At 44.8% G+C, this 25,217-nt stretch overlaps 2 protein-coding genes and 1 pseudogene across 15 annotated transcripts in view; 1 reads left to right on the top strand and 2 right to left on the bottom strand.

Annotated features, from left to right (window-relative positions):
- Usp49 (ubiquitin specific peptidase 49) overlaps positions 1-10,248 on the bottom strand; it is an 82,635-nt gene extending 72,387 nt beyond the window's left edge. For 11 of the 14 annotated variants that reach the window (XM_071613398.1, XM_071613399.1, XM_027950394.2 and 8 more), the window contains exon 1: positions 8,193-8,301. The gene's annotated coding sequence lies outside the window, so the exon portion shown is untranslated. Of the gene's footprint in view, positions 1-2,019; positions 2,089-8,192; positions 8,302-10,172 lie in introns of those variants that run through there. The other 3 variants (XM_027950400.2, XM_027950398.2, XM_071613401.1) reach the window with 3 other exon arrangements.
- On the bottom strand, positions 8,391-24,993 carry Med20 (mediator complex subunit 20). Its single transcript, XM_027950412.3, has 4 exons — positions 24,743-24,993; positions 21,621-21,775; positions 12,969-13,222; positions 8,391-10,676 (listed from the first exon to the last, which is right to left on the bottom strand). The coding sequence occupies exons 1-4, from the start codon at positions 24,754-24,756 to the stop codon at positions 10,461-10,463; spliced, it is 639 nt and encodes a 212-aa protein (XP_027806213.1). The 5' UTR covers positions 24,757-24,993; the 3' UTR covers positions 8,391-10,460.
- On the top strand, positions 18,494-19,886 carry LOC114104337 (CD276 antigen pseudogene; annotated as a pseudogene).
- Positions 24,994-25,217: the final 224 nt, after the last annotated feature.

The following is a 25,217-nucleotide window of genomic DNA, read 5'->3' as shown; positions in this document are numbered from 1 at the left end:
AGTGGAGCTATCCAAGGCATCAGTTTGTAGTATTATCTTGCAGAGATTTTTTTTGTATAAAAATTACTCATAAATTCATTGTTTAACCTAAAAGATAATTCCACTACTCTAAAATCCTCCACAACTCTGCAATTCTCCTTTCCTTTCATTTAGTGAAACCAGTGTACCAGAGTATGAAATGTCCCACACAGAGCTAAAGGCAGCTTAGGCACTCAATGCCCTCAAAGCCCTGGTTTAAATCTCTTTCCCAGTAAACTTCCTATGTTGATTATCTGCCTCTCTATAAAATGATTTCTCAATATTCTCCAGTCACTGAAAACAAGCAGAAACCTGATTGATTACTGGAAAACAAAAAGATTCTCATGTTTATCTATTCCAACAATAGTGCATTCTCCAGTGAAAATGGAAATGCTGGCGATAAAGCACCCGGTCCAGCACTTGTCAGGTACAACACTGCTACAACACCAAAACTATCACATTTCACAGGCACATTGTAAATAAACACAACCTATCCTCCCATTATCACAGCATTTAGTGAAATGCAGAGATTTTCTGTATCAAGAGTTGACACTTTATCCTTCACACAAGAAGAAAATCAAATCAAAATGGGTCTCATCTTTTTCAAAGTGGACATGAAAGTTGAATTAAAAGCAATGAAAGGTGGAAGTGGATTCAAAATTCCTTTAAGAGAGAAAGAGGTTTCTGGAATTTCCTACTTTTAAGGACAAAAGGACTCACACTTTCAACACTCACTTCTCAATACAGAATTCCTTTCCTGCACCCCCTACCTTGGCCCTTTTCAGTTTTTATCCCTGTCTCTAGGTCCCCTTTCACTCACCATGGTTTCTCCTCTTCTGCACCCAAGGGCCCCTACACTGGATCCTTCACCACAGAATTTGTGCCCTGACCCTAGCAGACCTTCTGAAGCATCTCCCGGGTCCAGATACATTCAATTCCCTCCCATCACAATCTACCCGCGTTGTACATCCATCCAGACTCCCCCAGCTTCCTTTAACCCGGTTCTCTTTCCTTAATCCCTATTCTATTCTTTAAATCCTGGGGCCCATCTCTTTCTTACTGCTCTCACCGTCTGCTTTTAGTCCTGTCTCTTCACCGCATTGTTTTTACCTTGGATCTTGCTGAACCTCTTCAATTAACACAATTCCCCGGCTATCCCCATCACTTCTTAAACCCTTACTCTAGTCTCCTTTCAGTTTTTCTGGTCCTTTGGAATTGCCCTATAAACGCCCATCTCTCATCTTTCCTTTCACCCTTCTAGTGGGCTTATTCCCGACTCCACCTGGTTCTAGTCCAGGGTGTGATTAGCTGCCCCTCGCTTTCCAGAATTCACACCCATCTCCCACCGACTAACCCATACCTTTCTCAGAACGCGCCAATCATTCCCACCCCACCGCGGGTCCTAGCCCTTCAGCTCATCTCGCTCTGCACTAGTTCACACCCTTGTCACGTCTGGCTCTTATTCACTCTCTCTCCCCTACTCCCAACTATTACCCTAGCTCTGCCCCTCCTTGTCTTCCACTCCCAACTCTTACCCCTGGACCCCTCACCCCAATACCACCCCGTCAAAGCCTTCCCCTTCAGACCCCCGATCTCGCTCCTAACCCCAGAATCCCTCTTGCCAGCCCCGGTCTCCTAACCTCATTCCCGGTCCGGCTTCCTCAACGCCCACCCTGGCTTTTGCCTCTTTCCTACCTCCTTGCCTGGCTTTTTTCACTCCTCCTCTCCCTGGCTTTCTAACCCTTTCTCCTCTTAATCCTCCCCATCTCATTCTCAGCCCGGTCGCCCCCGAACCTTGCTTCACCTCTCCCCTTCAGGCTTTTAACCCAAACCCAGTGGTCGCCCACCCCGCCAAAATAAAGCGCCCGCGCGCCCGGGCTCCAGCTCTCGCCTCCCGCCGGCCCCCGCCCCGGGCGCCCCCGGCCCGCCGGCGCCGCGGTCCCGCCCCCTGTCGCCGCTCCTCCCGCCCGCGAGGCGCACGCCGCCTTTGTCGCCCCTCACCCGGTGTGTGAGGATTTTGCTTCTTTAAGGGGGAGGGCTAGCGTGCCGGAGACTGCTGTCCCCGCCTCCGAGTCCCAGAGTGGGCTCCCTGGCCGTCGCGGCCTCCACGGCCCCCGTCCCCCACCCCCTGGAGCTACCCCCTTTGCTGCCTCCCCACCTCCTCCGCCCCCTCCCCGGCCCCCCTCTATTTACCGCCATCATCAGCACGCGCGAGCTGTCACCAGGGCGCGAGACAACCGAGCTCGGCCCCGCCCACTGTCCGCCCATTGGCCCGCCCGCCGGAGTCCCGCCCCTGAGCCCCGCAATGCGCCAACGGCGCAGCGTTGGGCCACGACCCCGGCACCGGCACCCTCTCTGCAGGTTCGTGCCGGCGGCGTAAAGTTTAGGGTCAGCCACAAACGCGCGGCCGACTCAAGCCTGGCGTAAGGGGCGGCGGCGTAGAGGAGCGCTGTGAATCGCCGGTCGAAGTTTGGTTGAAGCACAGGAGGGTAAATAAGAAGGTTTCCAGACAAAGAGACTCTTAAAGGTACAGAGTCTACTGTCCGTCCCTCCTCCTTAAAGGGCCAGAGATTCTCCCAAGCCCTTCTCCGCCCCCTTCTCCCCAGCCTTGCATCCCGGGGAGCAGTAAAGGAATTTTACGTAGAGTTAGTTCCCCATACTCTTTTCGGCTGCCCTTTAACATCTCTCCCCACTGCAGAGGCAAAGCCTTTCTTCATATCCCGTCTTTGCGTTTTTTGTTTTGTTATCTTTTAACTGTGCCCTTCCTAAAGAAGCAGCAGCCTGCGAACCGTGGGGTTTCCGGAGGCAGCTTTTGCAAAAGTTACTATTGGTTCCCAGAGGAGCGAGCACGTGTCTGACTTTTGCCACTGATGACCCAGGCGGGATTCAGCTGTTTTACGGAAATACCCCCAAGGAAGACGCCGCCAACCTGAACACCCTGGTAGAAATTAAGCAGATCCAGATAGAGATGGTTGTGGTCCTGCTGGGAGGCTGAAGCAGGAGGATCGCAAGTTCAAGGCCATTCTCAGCAATTCTGTAAGGCCCTAAGCAACTTAGCGAGACCCTGTTTCAAAATTTAAAAAAGAAAAAGTTAAAAAAGCTGGGTTTGTGGCTCGGTGTTTAGGCGCCCCTGGGTTCAATCCCCAGTACAAAAACGTGACGGGAGTGGAGGGGCGTTGCGGCTTTATGGATTTAGGAATGGGGATGGAAACGATGGGAAAAGAGCGGCCAGTTCTATAAAAGGCGCCCTTCCTGCGCAGTCTCCTGGGCGCATTGTCCTGACATAATTTACCGGGGCGGAGCGGGGAGGGGATGGAGTGGTGTCACACAAAATGAGACCAACAGTGTTAGACCCAAGACAGGGCTAAGGCAGCAAAGACTTAGTAGAAAGGCAAGTACATATTATTAGCCACAGTGGTTCAAGGTTTCACATCTATAAATGACACAGAAGCGAAAAAGCTGAAAAGGAAAAGAAAAAAAAAGAAGGGAAAACTACAATATCTGAAACCAAGAGGTTTGACAGTTGAGGATGTGAAATGGTTTGGTTTGGTGGGTGTTTGTCATGTGATTCAAAAGCTCAGAATCACAAGGTAGCACTTCTTTTATTGTCTACTGCCTTTTAACACTTATCTTTAAGGAATTCCTACGTTATAACTTCTTCATCCTGTTTTCTCCTCTGACTTCCTCGATCCAAGAAAACTCTTGGAGAAGATTTTCACTCAGTATGTTAGTTCCCTAACAAGATACTTTTTTGAAATAATTTGGGACCACTTGAAACTTCTGATGGAAGGAGTACTCTCACAATAGCATTTTGTCTTCGGGGCTGTGAGCATGCAGTAGATCACTGGGTCTAAAGCTGGCCTGGTAAACACAAGGGATCCCGAAGATCCTTTTAGTGGGTCCCTGAGATCAAAACTATTTTCATAATAGTAAGAAGTATATGCCTTTTTCCCTGGGATGACCCTGGCATTGATAATACACAGAAGTAACAATGGGTAAAAATCCTGCTGCCTAGAGGATCCCAAGTTCCAGGCCTCAGAAACTTAGCAAGGCCCTGTCTTAAAAAATAAATAAATAAAAAGGACGGCTCTGAGTGAGCACCCCTGAGTTCAATCTCCAGTGCTGAGGGAAAAAAAATTTAAAAAAAAAAGGGCTTACAGATTAAACTATTCATTTAACTATTTAGTTATTCACTGGGTATTTGACAGACATTTTCTTCTAGATAAAGCTAAGACTAATAACAGTGTCTGCAATAATAAAACTCAAGATTTCAAGCAAAATTTAGGAATTTTTAATATATATGTTTTAGTTGCAGATGGACATAATACCTTTATTTTATTTATACGTGTGCTGAGAATCAAGCCCAGTGCCTCACATGTACCAGGCAAGCACTCTACCACTGAGCTACAACCCCAGCCCCAAATTTAGGATTTTTTAAAACTCAAATCTGCCACCATAAGTTTGATAGCTTCCCAAGACTTTCCTAATAAGACAGGTAGTGATGTTAATGATTGTGATTTTTGATATTGCTTAAAGAAATGTGTCAACATTTAGATCTGCAGTTTTCCCCAAATGACCTACATATGATGCTAAGAAATCACACATAAGTAAAAAATCCATTCAAAGTGTAAATTTAACCAATGAATATTAATAGAGAAGGAAAAGCTTGATTTTACATTGCAACTACGCTTTAGCAGATGTAGTATCAAAGAATTTCTGAAAAAAGTATTAATTTATACCTCCCTTTTCTCAAATATACATTTGTGTGAGGTCATTTTCTTCATATTCTTCAACCAAAACAGATAAGAGAATCCACCTATCTTCTATCATGCCACACATTCGCAATAGATTTTCAAAAATATAGAATAATAAACTCTTCATTAAAGTTTGGACAAATAGTAAAGTTTCATTAAAAATATATTAACGAGATGGATTTGTTGATACTTTTAAATGATAAATATTTTAATTTTTATGTTTTTAATAAGGTAAACATCAATAGATATAACCTACATAAACAACACCTTTTAAGAACATTAAGAAGCCTGAGACGGATAAGTTTGAGAATCATAAATTAGATGGCAGATATAATAGAAAGAAGCTACTTTAATTCAAATCTGAAAGCACTATTTGGAATACCTGACAAAAAGTTTTAATGGAGCTTCAGAGTTAATGAGGAATCAGAATCATGAATGCTAGACTTTCTTTAAAGACACAACTGGTTAACAACATAATCATAATACACATGGCATTGAAAAGACAGGCAGAACTAAGCTTGCGCACTGAAAATATAGTTATTTTTATCCTACATTTTTTTAAGCCCAGCCTCTTTTCCTGCAGGATATAGAACAAGTAAGACCTCATCACCATGAATAACTATTAAAAACATATTTCCAAGCCAGTGGTGCACACCTGTAATGCCAGTGACTCAGGAGGCTGAAGAAGGAGGATCATAAATTTGAGGCCAGCCTCATCAATTTAGTGAAAAACTCAACAACTTAGTGAGACCTGTCTTAAAATAAAAAGAGACTGGGGATGAGCTCAGTGGTAAAGCACTCCTGGTTTCAATCCCCGGAACAAAACAAAAAAAATGTCCATATTCCAAAGATGGTCTAAACAACTGCTTGATCTAATTACAAAAAATACACCTACAACAAATACTTTCTCTGGACATTCATTCTGTATTACAAAAGCACTCTTTGTGTTAACGGCAAATTATACCCAGCAATGACCCCATAATCTCCCACCTTAAACATCCCAACCAAACACAAACATCAGCAGCAGCATTGAGAAGACAATTCCCCAAAACTGAAGATGCACATGATTCTATGTCTGACATCCACAGAGCTGAAAACCTGCAGTTTCCTTAAGAACCTGTTTAGCCAGGTATAGTAGCACCAGCCTGTAGTCTTAGACTGAGGACTAGGCTAGAGACTGAGGCCAGAGGATGGCTTGAGCCTCAGGGATCAAGTCCAGCCTGGGCAACATAATGAGATCCTGTCTTAAAAAATGTGCTTAGCAAAAAAAAAAAAAAAAAGGAAGGCAAAAAAAAAAATGTGCTTAGCATACACAAGGCCCTGGGTTTGATCCACAACACAAACAAAAAAGAACCCCAGCTTTAGGGTCACAGTCCTCTCGTATTCCAACAAGAACTAATAAATGACCTCAGTAAACATAATCCATTCTCCACCACCTAGGAGGGAAAAAACAAATATGTTTTTTTCTGTCTCAGAATAAAAGAGAAAAGAATTAAATACACAGGGAAAGGATTTCCCTAGACAAGGCCAACCCCAGGTAGCCTGACTTCTGGGAGGCTTGGTGTAAGGAAGATTTGAGCATTTTAACAAGAGACTTGGGAGTGCTCTACACAATGGCAGAAACTCACCTGGGGGAGAGCCCAACCCCAAAAGTGAGGGCTCACAGGCCAAAGATTCCAAACCCTCAGGAGAGGCCTCAATTTGTAATACAGCAGGTCTCAGCCATTCATGCAACAGTGACTGGGGACTATAGCCCCTAGACCCAGCCTCCACAGATGTGGAGAGGGGGCTTTTGGCAAGGAAAAGGCATTGGTGGGTGTTAGAGGTATGGGCTTAGAGGGAGAGAGACCAAACGACCACCTGCCTGGTTCAACATCTTCTATGACTGATCTTGAAATGTCCGGCCCCATGGCCTATTACATACTGTACTTGTATTTTAAGAGTCTCAACTTTTGACACCTGAAACACATGCTTGAGGGGACTTTTTAACTACTTTCCTGCTCTCCGGGATTTAAAGAACAAAACTTCACTAACTGCCTCCCCAGAAGCCTCAGGACATCTGGATCGAGGTAGATCTGGTGCCAAGGAGGAGTGGTCAGCCTCTAGGTAATTCTGTCAGCAGAAAAGAAACTCCAATAAATGGTCATGGGGAGAAGGGAGATGTGATTGCTTGGCACTCAAATATCAGAGGAAAGCCAGCAGGAGGCAGTGTGGGGACAGGAGTAGAGAATCAGCAGGATGAGAGAACAAGAAAGCAATAGCCAGAGCAGGAACCATCAATGGACAGAGGAAACAAACTAGACAGAGTCAGAATAAATAAGAGGCTTCCTTCCCAGCATGTGCCTCTGCCACTCTAGATTTTGCCACTGGCGTGTATCATCTGTACTATAACTTAATAGATCATTTATTTATTCATTTGTTTTTTGTAGTGTTGGCAATTGAGCACAGGATGTCAGGCATACTAAGCAAATGCTGTACCACTAAGCTATAGCCCCAGACTTCTTTAAAAACTTTAAAAATTTATTTTCAGATAGCCTCACTAACTTGCAAGAGCTGGCCTCAAACTTGGGATCTTCCTGCCTTGGCCACCCAAGTATCTGGGATTACAGGCGTGCACCACCACAGACAAGAAATCCCTTTAAAAAAACTTACCCAAATCCTAAAAAATAAAGTGGTAGTTATAATTTTCTCTTCATATACATTAGAATAAGACATAAGTCCTAGTATAAAATATTTCCCACATTCCACCTAAAATCACCTAGCATCCCAAGAGGCACAGATGGCACACTTTGGCACATGCTGGAAGCTAGGAGTTCTGAGCCTGAAGTTTGATCCTGACGCCACCTTCATGTCTCTGCATGGCCTCTCGGGGAGCCACAGCCTCCCCACACTAAGGTAAGGGAGAACAAACAAGTTGAGCTGAAAAGCTGTCCTGCTCAGCTCTGGCAGTCAAAGATGGCAGATTTCCATGCAGCTCTGGCAGAAGCACTCACAAAGGTGACATGTTGACAAGACTGTAAGTTTCCTAGTTCTTTTAGGGGTCATACTCAGGAAATGGTTGAAGTAAAGCAGAGGAAAGAGGGGTGCGAAGATAATCTAGTTTAGAAGGAAGACATCAGATTTGAACTCCCAAATATGGCATCTCCCTTTACTAGCTGAGTTTAAGTTTCATTTATAAAGTGGGGATAATTATGCGCTTTCCTCCATAAAATTTATCAAAATAGTCTCAAACTTTCATCCAACCTAACCTTTCAAAAATTGAACACTGGCAAGTACATTCTAAATTAATCTAAAAGCCCCATCCAGATTTGCAAATATAGATTGACATCTGGGGCCTTCCTACAACTCATAAATTCAATATTGATGACTTTGTTCGTGGAGTCATATTTGTTATGATATTTAAGAAATATATTGCATTACCTGCTTATTTTAGTGGTGAATTTCCTTTCACTGATACAAAAGACAAAGATGGACACAAGTGTCCAGTGGCAGTTCTTAAAGCTTGATCTGGTATTCACAGGACTTAAAGCTGGTCAAGTGTGTGCTCAACAACAAGGGGAAAAAACACAACAGAAGAATGTTAGATCTGTAAAAGCCAAGACTAGGCCTAAAAGGCAGTGTAAGTATAAGAAGGGATTTTATTCTATTTTTTAGCTTCAGGGAACCAAGCCCCTTCTTATACAGCATGTGTAGGGTCCACATTTCTCACATTCAACTTCTGTATTCTCAGGAACACACTGCATTCAAAATCCTCCTGTACATTGTCTCATTTCATACGAGAGTTGAGGCAGCTACAGAAAATTACAAATAGATCCAGACAAAAGCAAATATAAACCAGAAAGCCAAAAACATAAAATCTATACAATAATTTTATTGCATGTAAATTATACCTAAAACATACCTTAAAATTTTAAAAGCAAAAAAAAAAAAAAAAAAAAAAAATCAATGGGGACAACAACAAAAACAGGAAGTGATACAAAAAATATAAATGACAACCCTATAGCTAGAAAGCTGAACTGAGCTTCCTGTCAGTCAAAACTACAAGGAAACAGGACTGGTAACCTGACTCCTATTGTGGAAATGTACCATAGAAAAAGTTTTTCTTTAGTGCCTTCAGGGAGGGACAGAATCCTTGTGACAACCTATATAGTGCATATATTAACAGTTTTCCTAAGACCAGATCTATGCATCACAAAGTAGCCTGGTTGAGCTTTTTTTTTTTTTCCTATGATACTAGAAATCAATCCCAGAGGTACTTTATCAATAAGCTACTATCCCAGTCCTTTTTTATTTTTTAAGACAGAGTTTCACTAGCCTCAAACTTGCAATCTTCCTGCCTCAGCCTCTCAAGCTGCCGAGATAATAGACATGTGTCAGCATGCCCAGCCTGGCTGAATATTTCTCTAGCAGGAGTTGGGTAGGCAAGCAGTTTAAGTCAAATGAGCAGCTTGGGGCTGAAATGAGGCAAGTACAAAGACTTCAGGGAACCGTGAAGCATGCTGCAAATATCATGGTCAATACTAACCTCTGAGTGCTGGAGAGGTGCACAGCTAACTTCCAATAAACCCCAAGAGGCTATGGGATCAGTCATTACTCCAATCCAACTCATAGGCAGATGCCTTTGTTACAGGGCGTAATAATCAAGAAATAGCTGCCAAGAGCATTCCTGACATGTTCATTGAGCTTCACGTAGCAGAAACCACTAAACGGGTCCCATCATCCCTATCCCCTTCACCTTTTAGTCACAGAACCCTCTGAGCTGTAACTGGGCTATGACTGCCCAGATAAAAGGCTCTATATCCTAGCAGCCCTTTTAGCAAAGTGTAGCCACAGTAATCTGAACAATTCCAGACCATAACCTTTAAAAAAGAAACTGCTTTTCTCTTCATCCTTCCCCATCCTTCCAGTGGACATGGGGCCAGTGAGTTTGCTTAAGGATAATATTCTGGGGGTGGCTGAAAAATAAGACATAAGGAAACAAGAGTTCCTGGTGACTTTGTAGAGTTAGATCTGCCCAACCACCTGATTATCTCTGAAACTATTAGATAATAGAAAAATAGGTTTATCTCGTAAGAACCCATCCTTCTGGTTCTGCACAATAGTGAATTCTGTTGCATCATGTAATCCACAACGGAAGGGAAAGATGTAAGAGGAGAGTTCAAAGAACCCAGGCAATGCCCTAGGAAAGCCATGTCACAAGTCACTTCCATGAACAGGTCAAAAAATGAGAGCCATCCTACCAGCTGTGCTGTCCCTCCACTAGAGCAGAGGAGGGGGTTTCAGGACAGCACAGCCCAACATGAAGCACAGCATGGCCACTTGGGCCAAGGTCAAATCCTCAACAGCTGAAGGTACACATTGTTTTTCCCTCCAACACTAGGCAAGGACACCCTGTCCTACCTTTTCCCCTATAGCAGGAAAGGTCCAAACTTCTCCATTCTTCATAATTACCATTCTTGAGGACAGAACAAATCCAGCAAGGCGTTGGGTAAGACAGCTGTCGAGGGCTGCATATGGGGGTCAAGGGAGGGGAGTCCAGAGCCCCAGACAAAAACCACAGCTGGGAACCAGAGGGAGAGAAGCTTCCATGTCTGCCCTGGGTTTCTAGGGTCCAGATCCCTGAGAATACAGCCCTTGCTCCTGCTGTGCAGTACACATGGTGACAACTCAGCCAGCAATAGCCAGTCACTAACGAATTCCTGCCACCGGCACCTGCTGCTGCTTGCGGATCTTGTTGAAGAGTTCCATGTACTGGACCATGGTATCTGCGGGGCCATAGACCACATCATGTCTGTTTCCGAACACTGCAGGAGCCCCTGGTGTGTGGCTGCCTAGAAAGCTCTGGAGGAACTCGAGGAGCAGGTTCCAGCAGTCACTAGCCACCACACAGGGGCCATATTCCACCTGGAATGAAAAGAGCAGAGTGAGGATGAGTGGGGGCAAGGACAAGGTCTGCTTCCCTCATGCCTCCTGTTCCCTCCTACCATCTTCACCAACCCTAAGCCAAGGGCACAACTTCTAGCACAGTACTGTCCACTCACCCCAAACAAGGGCTTCTACGCACTCAGCAGCATTCCCATTAGGAATTTCTCACGTTCTCATTCTGGAGTTGTGAGAACCCACAGCCCTGCCCACAAGCAGGGAATCTTTTAATTATCTCAGGTTTGTGAAGTCCCTGCTATGTTAAGTGACGATTCAAGGAAATCTCAGGAAAATTCTGAGACAACATAGAAAAAAAATGTGGGGGACAGGAAGTAGATGAGAGGTAAGTAGAAGGCAGTCAACACATGAGTCTCCTCAATAGCAAACATGGCTCCCAAGGTAACCCAGGCCCAGCTCTACTGAGAAAGACTTTCCCAGCCAACGTAGAGGGGCCAAAGGCTAATAAACACCTCAGGTTTTCTCATTCTCTCTCCTAATGTTCACTGGAGAGATGGGAGGGGAAAATCACTGGCAACTGTAAGGAGAAAGAAGTAAGGAAACAGGTGGATGTACATGTGCTGTGAAGCTGGAAATGTGGAGGATAACCAGTCTCATGAGTCTCAGCAAGTCAAAGTCTGTCACAAACTGAGCAGGGTGGAGAAATCTTGGCCCTAGAAGTTCCCAAGCAGAAACTACCACTCCAGGGGCTTTTTCTGCACCTGGGATGATGCCTAGACTCACCTGACCCCAGATCTGGACATATTCAGTCCCTACTTACAAGCTGCTCCTCCAGGCAGCATCATGACCACAGTAGGCAGGGCTCTCACTAGCTTGAGTTCCCAAAGTACATGGTGCCTTTTAGAAGGCATTTCTTAGTCTATTTTCAAAAACAGCTTGTATATTTAGCCTTGCTCTCTTAAAATGATACAGTTTTGAAAGACAGGCCCAGTAAGCTTGTTTTTTTTTAAATCTCATACAGCACTGGGCACACGGTAAGTTGTGGACTTTCACTGTTCCCAGAGCCAGCTACCGCCACACTTTCTCTCTGCCATTTCTAATATTTTGGCTCAAAAATGAAATCATGGGGCTAGGGTTGTGGCTCAGTGGCAGAGCACTTGCCTCGCACATGTGACACCGAGTTTGATCTTCAGCAGCACATAAAAAGTAAATAAATAAACAAAATAAAGATCAATTGTATCCATGTATAACTTAAAAAAAAAAAGAATTAGAAGTCATCTCACAAATGTACCTTTTTCTACCATGATACAAAACAGGGGGTTAGAATTGTGACTCAGTGGTAGAGTGCTTGCCTAGCATACACGAGGCACAGGGTTCAATCATCAGCACCACATAAATGTAAAAGAAAGATATTGTGTCCACCCAAAACTTAAGAATAAATATATATTAAAAAAAAAAAAAAAAACAGTATGCCAAAAGGAAAGGTACATTTTTACTTTGTGACTTTGGAGTCTTTTCTCAAAGCATACTAAGGAGAGGTGTGTGTACGCATGTGATTGAGGCCCACATCCCAAAAGTTGTTCTGAATGTTACACTGGTCTGTCCCAGTCCTTCATGGGAGAGGTGTTGCTCTCTCCACATCAAAACTCGATTGCCGGGGCAAGGCTGTGGCTCAGCAGTAGAGCGCTCACCTAGCACATGCGAGGCGCTGGGTTCAATCCTCAGCACCACAGAAAAATAAATAAAACAAATGTATTGTGTCCAACTACAACTAAAAAAATATTTTTTAAAAAAGGTTTAAAAAAAAAGCTTACCTGCCTCCCTCAACCATTCCTTTCCTTCTCTAGAAAGTCAGCCTGTCCATGGCAACCTGCTATCAGGTCCCCTCTTGCCCCTGCGAGAGTTCTGTTTCAATTCTTCACATTGAACAAATCCTACTCCTGAATTTTAAAAAAGTCAGCCTGTCTAAGCTTACTATTTGCTGTAAAGCTGCTTTTCACTTCCTCTCTGGGCTAGCAATTAAATGAATGATTGAAGAAAGGATAAGAGGCCAGGTGTGGTAGCCCGTGCCTATGATCCCAGTGACAAAGGAAGTAGAAGCAGGACGATACCAAGTCCAAGGCCAGCCTAGACAATTTAATGAGACCTTGTCTCAAAAAATTAAGAAAACTCAATAGTAGAGCACCACTGGTTCAATCCCCAGGACTGCAGCACGCACTGGAGCCTGTTCGAATTGAGCAAGGCTGGGGAACTTTGAGAGCCTTTTGCTAAGCAGCACCCCCAGTACCTCCTGCTTCTAGTTCCCCAAGGTCTTACCTCCACAGAGATGCCCCGGGCACTGGGCCCCATTGTGACTGTGCCCACCTTCACCAGGAAGTCACAGTACTGGTAACGGGTGCCCCGGGTCTCAATCTTGCTGGCCTTGGCGCTCTGGAAAAAACCCTTGAGCTTCACCATGAGCACATCAAAGTTGGTGTCAGCAATAAGGCAAGGGCCATTCTCAAAGAGGGCAAAACAGCTCAGTGGATACTCGGAGTTGTGCATCACATACATCAGCTTCCCGGCCTGACCTGTAAGGGACAGACATCCTACTCATCAACAGGACTTGCACTGGCACACCCCAGCATGGTCAGGTACATGGGAAAAGGCCAGACAGCAATCTGGCGCTACTCTGGCAGTCTGAGAGGGGAAGGGAGTTCCCTGACAGATTTTTCCATAGAGGGAAGCAGAGGAACAAAAGGCCAGGCACCATCGGCTACAGCCTACCCCTTTCTACAGAAGAGAGTGAGGGACACAAAGGGAGCTCTGAGAGTGTTAATAGTTTAAATGTTAAGGTGCATGGTGAGCTCACAGATGGATGCTTAATTTTGATGACTGATTCAGCAGAAACTTCACACAATCTTTTGTATATTATGATTATACTATATAATAAGCAAAATAAATAACAACATTCAGGCATGTCAAATGAAGCAACTACTCATTTCTTCTGTCCCTTAACTACCTTGACTTTTTCCCCCTTTGACATCAAGAATATAGGTCCAAAGAAGCAGGAAAAAGAAGTGAGTACAAGGCTGGAAAGATAGCCCAGAGACAAGCTGTGATCAGTCTTGCCTGCCATGCCTCAAGAACCTGGGACTTCATCCTGAAGGCAAGGGTAAGCCCTTAGAGAATTTTAAGAAGTCTAGCTAACTTAGGAAGCAAGCATCCCATTATAGCATAGAGAATTCAGGGTCTGGGCTCAGAAGATCTAGTTTAAAACCCTAGCTCATCCCTTCTAGTCTCTGAGAAATGAGTTTTCCGTCTTTTTTTTTTTTTTTTTTGTCCTGGGGATTGAACTCAGGGACACTCAACCACTGAGCCATATTCCTAGCCCTATTTTGTATTTTATTTTAGAAACAGGATCTCACTGAGTTGCTTAGTGCCTCGCTTTTGCTGAGGCTGGCTTTGAACTCGTGATCCTTCCGCCTCAGCCTCCTTAGCCGCTAGTATTACAAGCGTGAGCCACCACAACCGGCAAGTTTTCTTTTTAAATGAATTTCTTAGGTTTGCTGCAAGGAGGGAAAACTACATTTATTTGGTTAAGTAGAAAATGGAGGAAGGCAAAAAGGGGAAGGCAAGATTCCTCTTTAATATTAGTATATGTGCTGCCGAAGCGAGCACGTGGATTCCTCTTTAATACACCATAAGAGTTAATGGACACACTGAGTAGAGGGCTTAGCCCCTGACTTTCAAGAAGCTGACAATCTCACAAGGAAGACAGGTAGAAAATTTTAAAAAGAAGATCGAAGACAACAAAACAAAAGTGATAATCTGGCTTTTGGAAGGGAGGAATAACTTTAGGAAGAGATCAAAGTGGGGCCGATGTGATTCTGCAATCTGTATTTGAGGTAAAAATGGGAGTTCATTAACCCACTTGAATCTAATGTATGAAATATGATATGTCAAGAGCTTTGTAATGTTTTGAACAACCAATAAAAAAAAAAAAGTGGGAAAGAGCCCCCCAACACACACACACACACACACACACACTTTGAAGAAGGATTTGAAGTGTCTTAAATGAAAAAAGCATGAGATTCTGCCCCAAAGAGCATGAAGAGGACATGCTAGACAAGGATTAGAGTGCAGCAATGGAAAGGGAGAAGATGGCAGGCAGGCCAAGGAGAACAGGGGCCAGTGTGACTTCCCTGTACTACATAGGCCTCCACTCTACTGCCACCTCCTGAGCACAGCAGGCTCTGCAGAGAACCTCCACCCCATATTCCTCCTGCCCACTAGCTGCCAATTCACACAGTTTTAAAACCATTCAAAACATTGTAACTAGGCAGCTGGAGATGTAACTCAGTGGCAGAGTGCTGGCCACCCCTGCAGAAGGCCCTTGGATTCCATCCCCAGCACAGCAAAAACATATCCTCTATAAAAAAGCCACCCAAAGCTGCTCTTCTTATTCTCATGAACTCACTGTAATTACACATTCAATTCATACTAAGTCTACACGTGTTGTTACTATCTTAGAAATATTTTTAAAGCATCTAAGGTGGCTGGGCGCAGTGGTGCACACCTATAATCCCAGCAGCTCAAGAAGGCTGAGGCAGGAGGATCACAAATTCAAAGCCAGCCTCAGCAACCTAGCGAGGCCCTAAGCAATTTAGCAAGACCCTATCTCCAAATAAAAAGGTCTGGGGATGTGGCTGAGTGGTTAAGTGCCTCTGGGTTCCATCCGTGGTATATATGTATGTATGTATAAATTTTATAAATTTATAAAACTTGGATAAATTTTTTGAGACAGGGACTCACTATATTGCCTGGGATGCACCTGAACTCTTAGGTTCAAATGATCCTCACACCTTGACTTCTCAAATAGCTGGAGCTACAGGTATGCACCACTGAGCCCAGTTCATGACTTTACTTATTTATTTACGTACTGGGATTGAATGCAGGGGCCCTTTACCATGAGCCACACCTCAGTCCTTTTTATTTTTTATCAGTTTCTCTAAGATGCTTATAGCCTCTCTAAGTTGCTAAGGCTGGCCTAAACTTGTGATTCTCCTGCTTAGACTCCAAAGTCACTGGGGATACAGGCATATGTCACCAGGCCTAGCTGGATTCATGACTTTTTTAGATGAGGAAGAAACATGTGGTTATTACAGACAACACTATTTTTTTTTTAATCACAACAAAGTCTTTTTATATCTGCACAACCATGTGAAGCAAGCTGAACCAGCATGATCCATTCCCCCTTTTATGGATAAAGAAAATGCAATTAAGGTGTCAGATCAGCAGCGGCAATAGCAGCAGAATTACCTAGGAACTTGTTAGAAATGCAGATTCTTGTCACCCTTGCCTTCTAATCAGAAATCCTGGGATGAGACCCACCAATCTGCAAGTTAACAAACTCCCCAGATGAGGCTAATGCTGGCCAATGTGACAATCACAGATCTCAAGGTACAGAGGCAAAAAGCAACAGAACTGGAACTCCAAGTTTATTGCTCTTCATTCTATCCCCACTGCTTGCCACCACTGTGTTCTGTCTCCCCAACTACATTGTACATTAAAAGCAAGGGTCTGATCAAGAGATAGTTTCCCTAGAGGGTAGTTTCCCTAGCGGTAACATGCCATCTTCTATCCATATACAAATGTTTTCTTTTCCAAATGCATTCATTGTCATTATCCCTGGATTCTTTGGTTCTTTCTGGTGAAAGCAAAACAAATGGTAGCACTGTAATTTTATCAAAGATGCAACTCAGTAAGTACAGTTCTCAGCTACCATTTATTAAATATTACATGAGAACCTCAGTTCTAACGTGTAATAACTTATGTAATTAATTAGCACAACACCAGGAGATAAATACTACTTATGTTCATTTTCTACATGAAAGAACTGGATTTAGGAAAATCTAAAAACACAGTCCATGCCAGATAGTATCAGTACAGGGAGCTTATACAGGGAACAAATAAGGAGATGGAAGACTGGAAAAACCAAACAGGAAGATGAAGCAACCCACAGATGAAGTAGGACCCCCTACTTCCCCTAGGGCTAGAAAGAGAAAGAAATGTGCTTTTATCAGAGCCAGGAATGAGATCTGCCTAGCAGGAGCCAGAATCAAGGAGGAGATGCCACCAAAGTTAAAGACACTGCCCAAAGCATAGAGAATGTTGTATTTTCCCTTTCTCCCATCCTCTGGTCTTCCCCAGTGCCTTTCGCTGACCAAAGGTAAGTAGAAGGGTCCTACAAAAAGTTCCACATAGATTGTGGAACTTACCTAGAGTTGAACTGTTAGTTTGTGAAAGAGCCAAGACTTAAGAATTGTGACTTGTGGCTCAATGATCATAACCTCTGTATGATGAAACTGTCCGGGGTCAAGTTATTATAGAGCCAAGATTAACTCATATTCAAAGATCATGTTCCTTCCCTACCATCACCACACCATCCACACCCCATCTCACCACCTTATACACTAAAAATACAAAAACTGATTCACTGGTCAAGGTTATGGTATAGAGGTAGTCAAGGTCACTGATTATATAGAAGGCTGTACAAACTCTAAAGCTCTAAATAAACAATATACAAAGACTTCTGAGTCTAAAACAAAGTCTCTCAGACTTCTGATTGCATAAGGATCAGATGATCCAAGATCCATCCAATCTCCCAAATGAGAAGCTTGTTAAAATGTAGGTTATGCAAGATCAATGTAATGTTTTGAGCAACTAACAAATTTCTGATGAAAAAAAAAAAAAAAAAAAAAAAAACAAGATCAATGTAATGTTTTGAGCAACGAATAAATTTCTATGAAAAAAAAAATGTAGATTATGAGGTCCAAAATACCAGTCAACTAATAAGCAGGCCAAAAATGTGTACCTTCATTTAACAAGAAATGTATAAGAAAATTATTTGTTACTTGATGTGGTTCCTTAACAACCAATCCTCTGAGAAGCACTATATTAAGAGTGCAGATAACACACACACACACACCAAAAAAAAAAAAAAAAGTCACATGGAAATTTTTGGAAGTGACAGATATATTTAATATGTTGGTTCTGGTGCAGGTGTATGTATGTGTCCAAATTCATTAAGATACACACATTAAATGTGTTCAATTGTGTGTATGTTAATTTTACCTCACGAAGCTTTAAAAAAGTTCAGTCTACAGAAAAATTAAAACAGTCCCAGTCTAAGAGATAAAGGATCAAGAATTTATGAATTTAGGGCTGGGAATATAGCTCAGTTGGTAGAGTGCTTGCCTTGCATGCACAAGGCCCTGGGATCAATCCCCAGCACCACAAAAAAACAAACAAAGAATTAATGAATTCAGAAACATTCTCCCACATGTTCAAGAATACCACCCTGGGGGCCTGAGATTGTGGCTCAGTGGTAGAGCATTTGCCTAGCATGTGTGAGGCAATGGGTTCAATCCTCGGCACCCCATAAAAATAAATAAAATAAAGGCATTGTGTCCATCTAGAAATGAAAAAAAATATATATATATATATTTCACCCTTAGAGCCCAACATGGTGAGGCATGCTGGTAATTATAGAAATTCAGGGAGAGTTGAAGCAGGAGATAGCAAATTCTGGGCCAGACTTGGCAACTTGGTGAGACCCTGTCTCTAAATAAGAAATATAAAGGGCTGGAGGGGCTGGGATTGAGCTCAGCAGTGGAGCACGCCTAGCACATGTGAGGTGCTGGTTTAATCCTCAGCACCACATAAAAATAAAGGAGATTAGGGCCGGGCCTCACAGCGGCTGCGGCAACTCAGCTGCGCTCCACCGCATCCCCGAGTTGGCGCAGCGCAGCAGGGGCAGGGCAGTCTCCACGGAGAGCCCAGCTGTCGACCGCCTCACGGGAAGATGCTGCACAGACCGGTCAGCCCTGGCATGGGTGTACATGTGGGCACAGCCCTGGGGGTACTGTGCTTCTGCCTCACAGGAGCTGTGGAGGTCCAGGTCCCTGAAGACCCAGTGGTGGCCCTGGTGGGCACTGATGCCACCCTGCACTGCTCCTTCTCACCTGAGCCTGGCTTCAGCCTAGTACAGCTCAACCTCATCTGGCAGCTGACAGACACCAATCAGCTGGTGCACAGCTTTGCTGAGGGCTGGGACCAGGGCAGTGCCTATGCCAACCGCACCATGCTCTTCCCAGACCTGCTGGCACAGAGCAACAGGTTCCTGAGGCTGCAAGGCATGCGTGTGGCTAATGAAAGCAGCTTCACCTGCTTCGTGAGCATTCAGGACTTCGGCAGCGCTGCTGTCAGCCTGCTGGTGGCAGCCCCCTATTCAAAACCCAGCGTGACCCTGGAGCCCAGCAAGGACCTGGGGACAGTCACCAGGGCTACCCTGAGGCCGAGGTGTTCCGGCAGGATGGGCAGGGTGCACCCTTGACTGGCAACGTGACCACGTGGCAGATGGCCAACGAGCAAGGCTTGTTCGACGTGCGCAGCGTGCTGAGGGTGGTGCTGGGCGCTGATGGCACCTACAGCTGCTTGGTGCGCAACCCCGTGCTGCAGCAGGACGCACATGGCTCTGTCACCATCACAGGACAGCCCATGACATTCCCCCCTGAGGCCCTGTGGGTGACTGTGGGGCTCTCTGTCTCATTGCACTGCTGGTGGCCCTGGCCTTCGTGTGCTGGAGAAAGATCAAACAGAGCTGTAAAGAGGAAAATGTAGGAGCTGAGGACCAGGATGGGGATGGGGAAGGATCTAAGACAGCCCAACGACCTCTGAAACACTCTGAGAGCAAAGAAGATGATGGACAAGAAATAGCCTGACCAGGAGCTGCTGCCCCTGCCTGGGGGCTCCCACCCTCTAGCTGCATTGGGGCCTCCATGTGAGCCTTCCCCCAACAGATGAGTCCTGCTCTGACAGGTTTGCCTGTTCTTCAAAGAATGCGGTACACAGACTACCCTGCAGCCTTATTTCTCTCATGGACACGATTCCCAAGTCATCATGCTGCCTTAGAACTCAAGCAACACAACACCAAATCTTCCTGCTGCTTTTTCTAATGGACACAATACGCAGACCACCCCACGTCCTTATCCCTCCAAAGCCACATGGGCTATCCAGCTGCCATTTTTCTCCAAAGGACACAATATTCAGACTAACCTCATGCCTTATTTCTCCAAAGACACACTACACAGTCACCCGTCTTGTTTCCCCATGGCTCTGATACACTAGTTACCATTTCTTAGCCCTTTTCCCATCCTGTGTGTAATCATATCTCCTTGAGTCTTGAAACTCTTTCCTGCCTCCTTTTGCTCTGACCCTGGCCTTGGCCTTTTCCTGCCCCCACTGAGACTGGGCATGCTCCCGGCCACACACACAGGAGTGCAGAGGCCTGCAGCAGCACGTGCTGGACCATGTGTCATTCCCCCACCCACCTGGTCTTCCCTGTGCCACCCTGGGCTGTGCCCTCTCCTCTGCCAGCCACCCCATAGGAAGCTGGCATTGGTCACACTGGTTCTATGGGGGTCTGTAGAGGGCTCCCTGGGGGTCAGCTTTTATTCCTCTGCTTTTCCCGCCTTTGGAGGTTTTGTTCCTTTTATTTACCCTGTAAATTAATGTTCGTTGTGCCGCAGTCCGGCTGCAGCAAAATAACCGGGGGGTGACGAATAACTTGTGTACATTGATACAGCAGGAGTAGGAGCCGTTTATTGCAGGACAGGAGCAGTATTTATACATTCCACACAGCTTATCTAATTAACATAAACTAGATACATCAGTCAACCAATAAGGAATCTCCACACTTAATGGCTCGCTTTTGTTACTTCTCAAACCACTCCCTCTGGCATTTTGCCAGGCACCATCCAGACTTGTTTACGAACTCTAACATTCCCCTGGCTAAATGCCAGGTGTTATTTTGACTTGTTTACAGACTCTAACACGTTGAGCAACCACAGGGGTCAGCACTGTGTTGGATGCTGAGGGCCCTGCGTGGGAGGCTAAGTCCCTCCTGCAGGATGTCTTCCTCCTGCTGGGAAACAGACACTCACTGTGCTGTGGCCTGCTACTCCTGCCCTGCTCCCTGCTGTGCCCTCTGTGCCCACAGCTTCTGAGATACCTCACCCCCATCCCATCTGTGTCCCTCATCCAGAGCCTGGGATGGGGGCAGAACCCTGGAGAGAGAGAGAGACGCCCCCCTTGCCACACTGGAGAAGCTGGTGGTTTGGGAGGGTCTTCCCAGGTGCAAACTGCAGGCAGGAGGCTGAGGCCTCTGGACCTTGGGTAGCAGCCTCACAGGCAAAGTGGGGGACCTCTTATCACTGACTGGAGCCCAGGGAAAGAAGGGACTGCTTCCTCATCACGATGCTATTCTGAAGCCAGTGCAGACACCTCCTGGCTTGTCTCTGGCCAGCCCCTGGCCTGCAGTAGAGTAGAGCTTCACATGTTCTGGTCCTCCTGATACCATTTCTCCTTACCTTGGGAATGGAAGATGTGAGGATTTCTAATTTAAATGTGGGACTCTGTAAACTGGGGGTGTACTTTGGGAAATATAAATGCCTTGGTCAAAAGCCAATCAATCAATCAATAAATAAATAAAGGAAAGGTATTGTGTCCATTTACACCTAAAAAAAATAAAATAAAATACTTAAAAAAATGTTTTTAAAAAAAGGGCTAGGAATATTAACTCAGTGGTAGAATGTGCCTGAGTTCAATCCTCAGTACCATAAAATAAATAAATAATATTAAATTTTTAAAAAATTTTGTAGTCATAGATGGACAGAATGCCTATATTTTATTTGTTTATTTTTATGTGGTGCTAAGGATCAAACAAAGTGCCTCACACATGCTAAGCAAATGCTCTGCCACTGAGTGATAGCCCCGGCCCCAATAAAATTAAATTTTAAAAAGGGTTAGGGATATAGTTCAGTGTAGAACACTTGCCTAGCATGCTGGAAGCCCTGATTACAAACCCCACGACTGAATAAAAGAAGAAGCCAGTTTCCACCCACCAGGCACTTCCATCTCACTAACCTTGGCTGCCAAGGGTAGAGGCGGCAGTGTGGTAAGTCTCACAGTCCACACAAAATGTTCCTTGCTTCTCTGCCCCAAGTGTCTCCAATTTTCGGGTGAGGAGCTCCACTGTCTGCTGCACACTCTTGCCCTCAGCCACAGGCATCTGGGACACACTGGAAAGAAGAGTAACAAGTCATCAGCATCCAGAAATGCACTGGCTGAGCCATTCTCCCACCAAAGGACAGCTGAGCAGGAATAAGAGTTACCTTAGAGAACACCTCTGTTAACCACACCTTAGAGATGAGGAAACAGAGGCCCAGAGTCCCTCATAACTCATCTGAGAATAGAGCACAGGTCTCAGGACTCACACCAGCATTTCCCAAGCATGGCTTGTGTGCCCATGTTTATGTGAAGATTCTAAATGACACACAAACTGAGCATTCAACAACACTAACTCACACAAAGAGAAAGGAAATTCCTTACAACTCTTTCAATTCTAACTATACGAAAGAGAAATTGAAGTTTTAGGTGAGCATACTTCTACCAACTCTGAATTGGAGCTGCCTAGTCCTGCAGCCACAAGTCACAAGCAGCTGGCAGACAGTGTGCTGATGAAGAACACTGCTGGGATCATGGAAAGTTCCCTCTGACAGTCCTGGGAACAAAAAGAAAGCATGCCTTGGGTTTATAATTTTGGGGAGTGAGAGGCAATGGTATTTACAGAATTTAATCAAAACAATGACCAAAAAATGTTACTTCCAAATTTCCTCCTGTGGTATGGCTTTCAGTGATAGGTAACATCTGCCCAGCACCAACTATGTCCCAAGCAGTGTCCAAAGGGGCTTTCAATGACTTAACTCTTTGAATCCTCCCAACAGCCCTATGAAAGGTTTTGCCTTTTTTTTTTCCGGGGGGGGCGGGTACTGAGGACTTTACCACTAAGCAATATCCCCAATCCTTTCTCAATGTTTTTCTATTTTGAGACATAATCTTGCTAAATTGCCAAGGCTAGACTCAGACTTGTGATCCTCCTGCTTCAGTATCTTCAGTTGTTGGGATTACCAGGTGTGTACCACTGCACCTGAGAAAGTTGCTGTCATTTATCAATTTATTATAAATGAGGAAACTAAAGTACAAAGAAATTAATAACTTGTATAAAGTCACTCAGTAAATGCAGATGTAGCCAAGATTCAAAGCCAGGAAACCTAGCCAGGCACTGTGGTGCATGCCTGACAGGAGAATCCCAAGTTTGAGGCCAGCCTCAGTAATTTAGCAAGACCCTGTTTCAAAAGCCAAGCAACCTGGCTCCATGTCCATGTTCTCAGTCACTAGACTAGACTGCCTGTCTAGGGATGTGGTTGCCTGCTAAAATATTTTTAAGGAAAAGGGTCCAATTTCTTTTAATATTAGTAAATAATAGTACAAAGCTGGATGTGCTGATGCATACCTATAATCCCAGCAGGAGGCCAAAGCTGGAGGATTACAGTTTGAGGCCAACCTGGGAAATTTAGCAAGACCCTCCCTCAAATATTTTTAAATATATGTGTTTGTGTGTATGTATGTATGTACGTGTGTGTGTGTGTGTATATATATATATGTGTGTGTGTGTGTATGTTTGTGCTCTCTCTCTCTATATATATATATATATAGACACAAACATATATGTTGTATTTTGACACAATACCTTTATTTTATTTATTTATTTTTATGTGGTGCTTAGGATCAAACCCAGTGCCTTGCACATGCTAGGCAAGCACTCTACCACTTTTCCACAACCCCAGCCCCCTTGCCTCAAATGTTTAAAACGGTTGGGGATATATAGCTCAGTGGTAGACTTCAATGCCCATAAAAACATACATAAATAAATGATAGCACAAGTAGTTCTTAGCTATATAACAATTATAAAGTCACACATGATTGAATTCTGGGAGACTACATTACCTTATTATCAACTCAATGAATCTATTAAGGTAGAGTCCAACTGTTACTAAAAATTGCCACTACTGTGTCAGAAATAGTACTGAGAAGCAATGCTGATGACCTGACTTATTTTGAAATATAAGAGGATCCTTAAATTGATGAAGCAAGGAACAGAAATTCTGGGACTCCAAAAAGTTTGAAGGGTAGAGCCAACAGAAAGAGAGCCCTTTCCCTGAGGTTCCAAGCCTCTGCACTGTGGCCTTCCCATTTCCACCCCTCACACACTTCCTTACACGAGAGGACAGGGAGGAGGATTGTGATGTCAACTGTGAGGAGAAAAAAAAAAAAAATCTGTGGCAATCACCGAGAAATCTATTAGAGCCTGGGCCACCATAAAGAAAAGCATTTCCCACAGGCACACTTTCAAAGAAAAAGTCTAAAGCCCTGACTTCAGATATCCTGGCTTCCAGGGCTAACTGGAAAGATATTCAGCCTAACAAGATTTAAAAAAAAAAAAAAAAAAAAAAAGCGGGGGTGGGGGAGAAGGAGAAGTCCTCTGAGACCTTGCACTTGGGACTAATGCCCGTAAGAGCATTGAACCCATACCTTTCCTGCCACCTGGCTTTTCCAACTGAGATAACATGTTAGAGACAAAGAGTTCAACGAATCTAGATCAACCATGTAATTAATACTGTAGGAAACAGGTCCTGAATAGGTGAAGTGCCTGGAATCCCGATTTCCTAATTGCCAATGGCTTCTTTTTTCTCTCTAGACCCAAGATCTTAAAATGGCCAAGTCAAAATCGGCTGATCTAACTGTATTTGCTGATTCTACGGAGGTGCAAAAAATAAAAAATGCTGTCCCCTCCAAGCGTTGTCTGCAGTTGAGTCCTAGTCCGGAAATCTTATTTCCAACCCTGAAAGCCCACTCCTGACAGTACTAAGGCCCAATGTGTAGAAACAGGTACCAAGAAAAAGGAGAGAAGGTACATAACCTCTGCCCTGCCACCTGCCAGGATGAAGGGCAGCATCACTGAGGAAACAAGGCCGGAGAACCCACGGCCCTTTCAGTGACCTCTTTAATCACACCACTCGAGGGCAGCTTGCGCAGCTCCCGGGAGTCGGCGGACCTTGGTCCAGATCCTTCTCCCCGGTTACTCCAGGCTCTGAGGGCCCTTCAGGACCCCTAGCCTCGCCCCACAAAAGCCCTGGTAGTCCTACCAAGTCACTCCCATGGCGGCGGGCCTGGAGGTGCCACGATCAAACAGTCTAGCGGAGAGCTCTGCTGCCGTCCACAAGAACTGGAGGACCAACGCAAGCTGCGGTAGCGGAAGGGGCTCCGGAAATACGTAAAAACCCTGCGCCGAGGCGAAGCGTCCACAGGCAAGGGGATGTGTCTGAGCACTCCCTCGATGACGTTTCCAGTGATGTCATTCGCCCGGCTCCCGCCCCCACACTTGCAGCACAGGAAATTCCCCTTTGGCAGGACTTCCAGGCCTTAGATCCCTGAAGCTTGGAAAGTGTGGCTTAGGCCGCCACCACTTAGATAAACCGATATTAAAGACAATAAGTTTATCTGTGGATCCAGGGTGTCCCGCTCCAGGATCCGGGGACTGTTTGAATGTAGGTGTGGCGCTGGTGGCACTTCTGGCCTCCGAACACTCGGGGACGCTGTGATCTCTGCCTGGTCTCTAGG

This window comes from Marmota flaviventris, chromosome 6 (genome assembly GCF_047511675.1).
Source record: "Marmota flaviventris isolate mMarFla1 chromosome 6, mMarFla1.hap1, whole genome shotgun sequence".
Classification (NCBI taxonomy): Eukaryota; Metazoa; Chordata; class Mammalia; order Rodentia; family Sciuridae; genus Marmota; species Marmota flaviventris.
This window is presented reverse-complemented; position numbering and strand designations above follow the sequence as displayed.

Excerpts from the sequence above, each read along its gene's own strand:
- Med20 (XM_027950412.3), bottom strand. Across the intron at positions 13,223-21,620 it reads CTCTACCCTTGGCAGCCAAG|GTCAGGCCGGGAAGCTGATG; the intron begins GTTAGTGAGATG and ends TGTCCCTTACAG. Across the intron at positions 10,677-12,968 it reads CCCGGGGCATCTCTGTGGAG|GTGGAATATGGCCCCTGTGT; the intron begins GTAAGACCTTGG and ends TTTTCATTCCAG.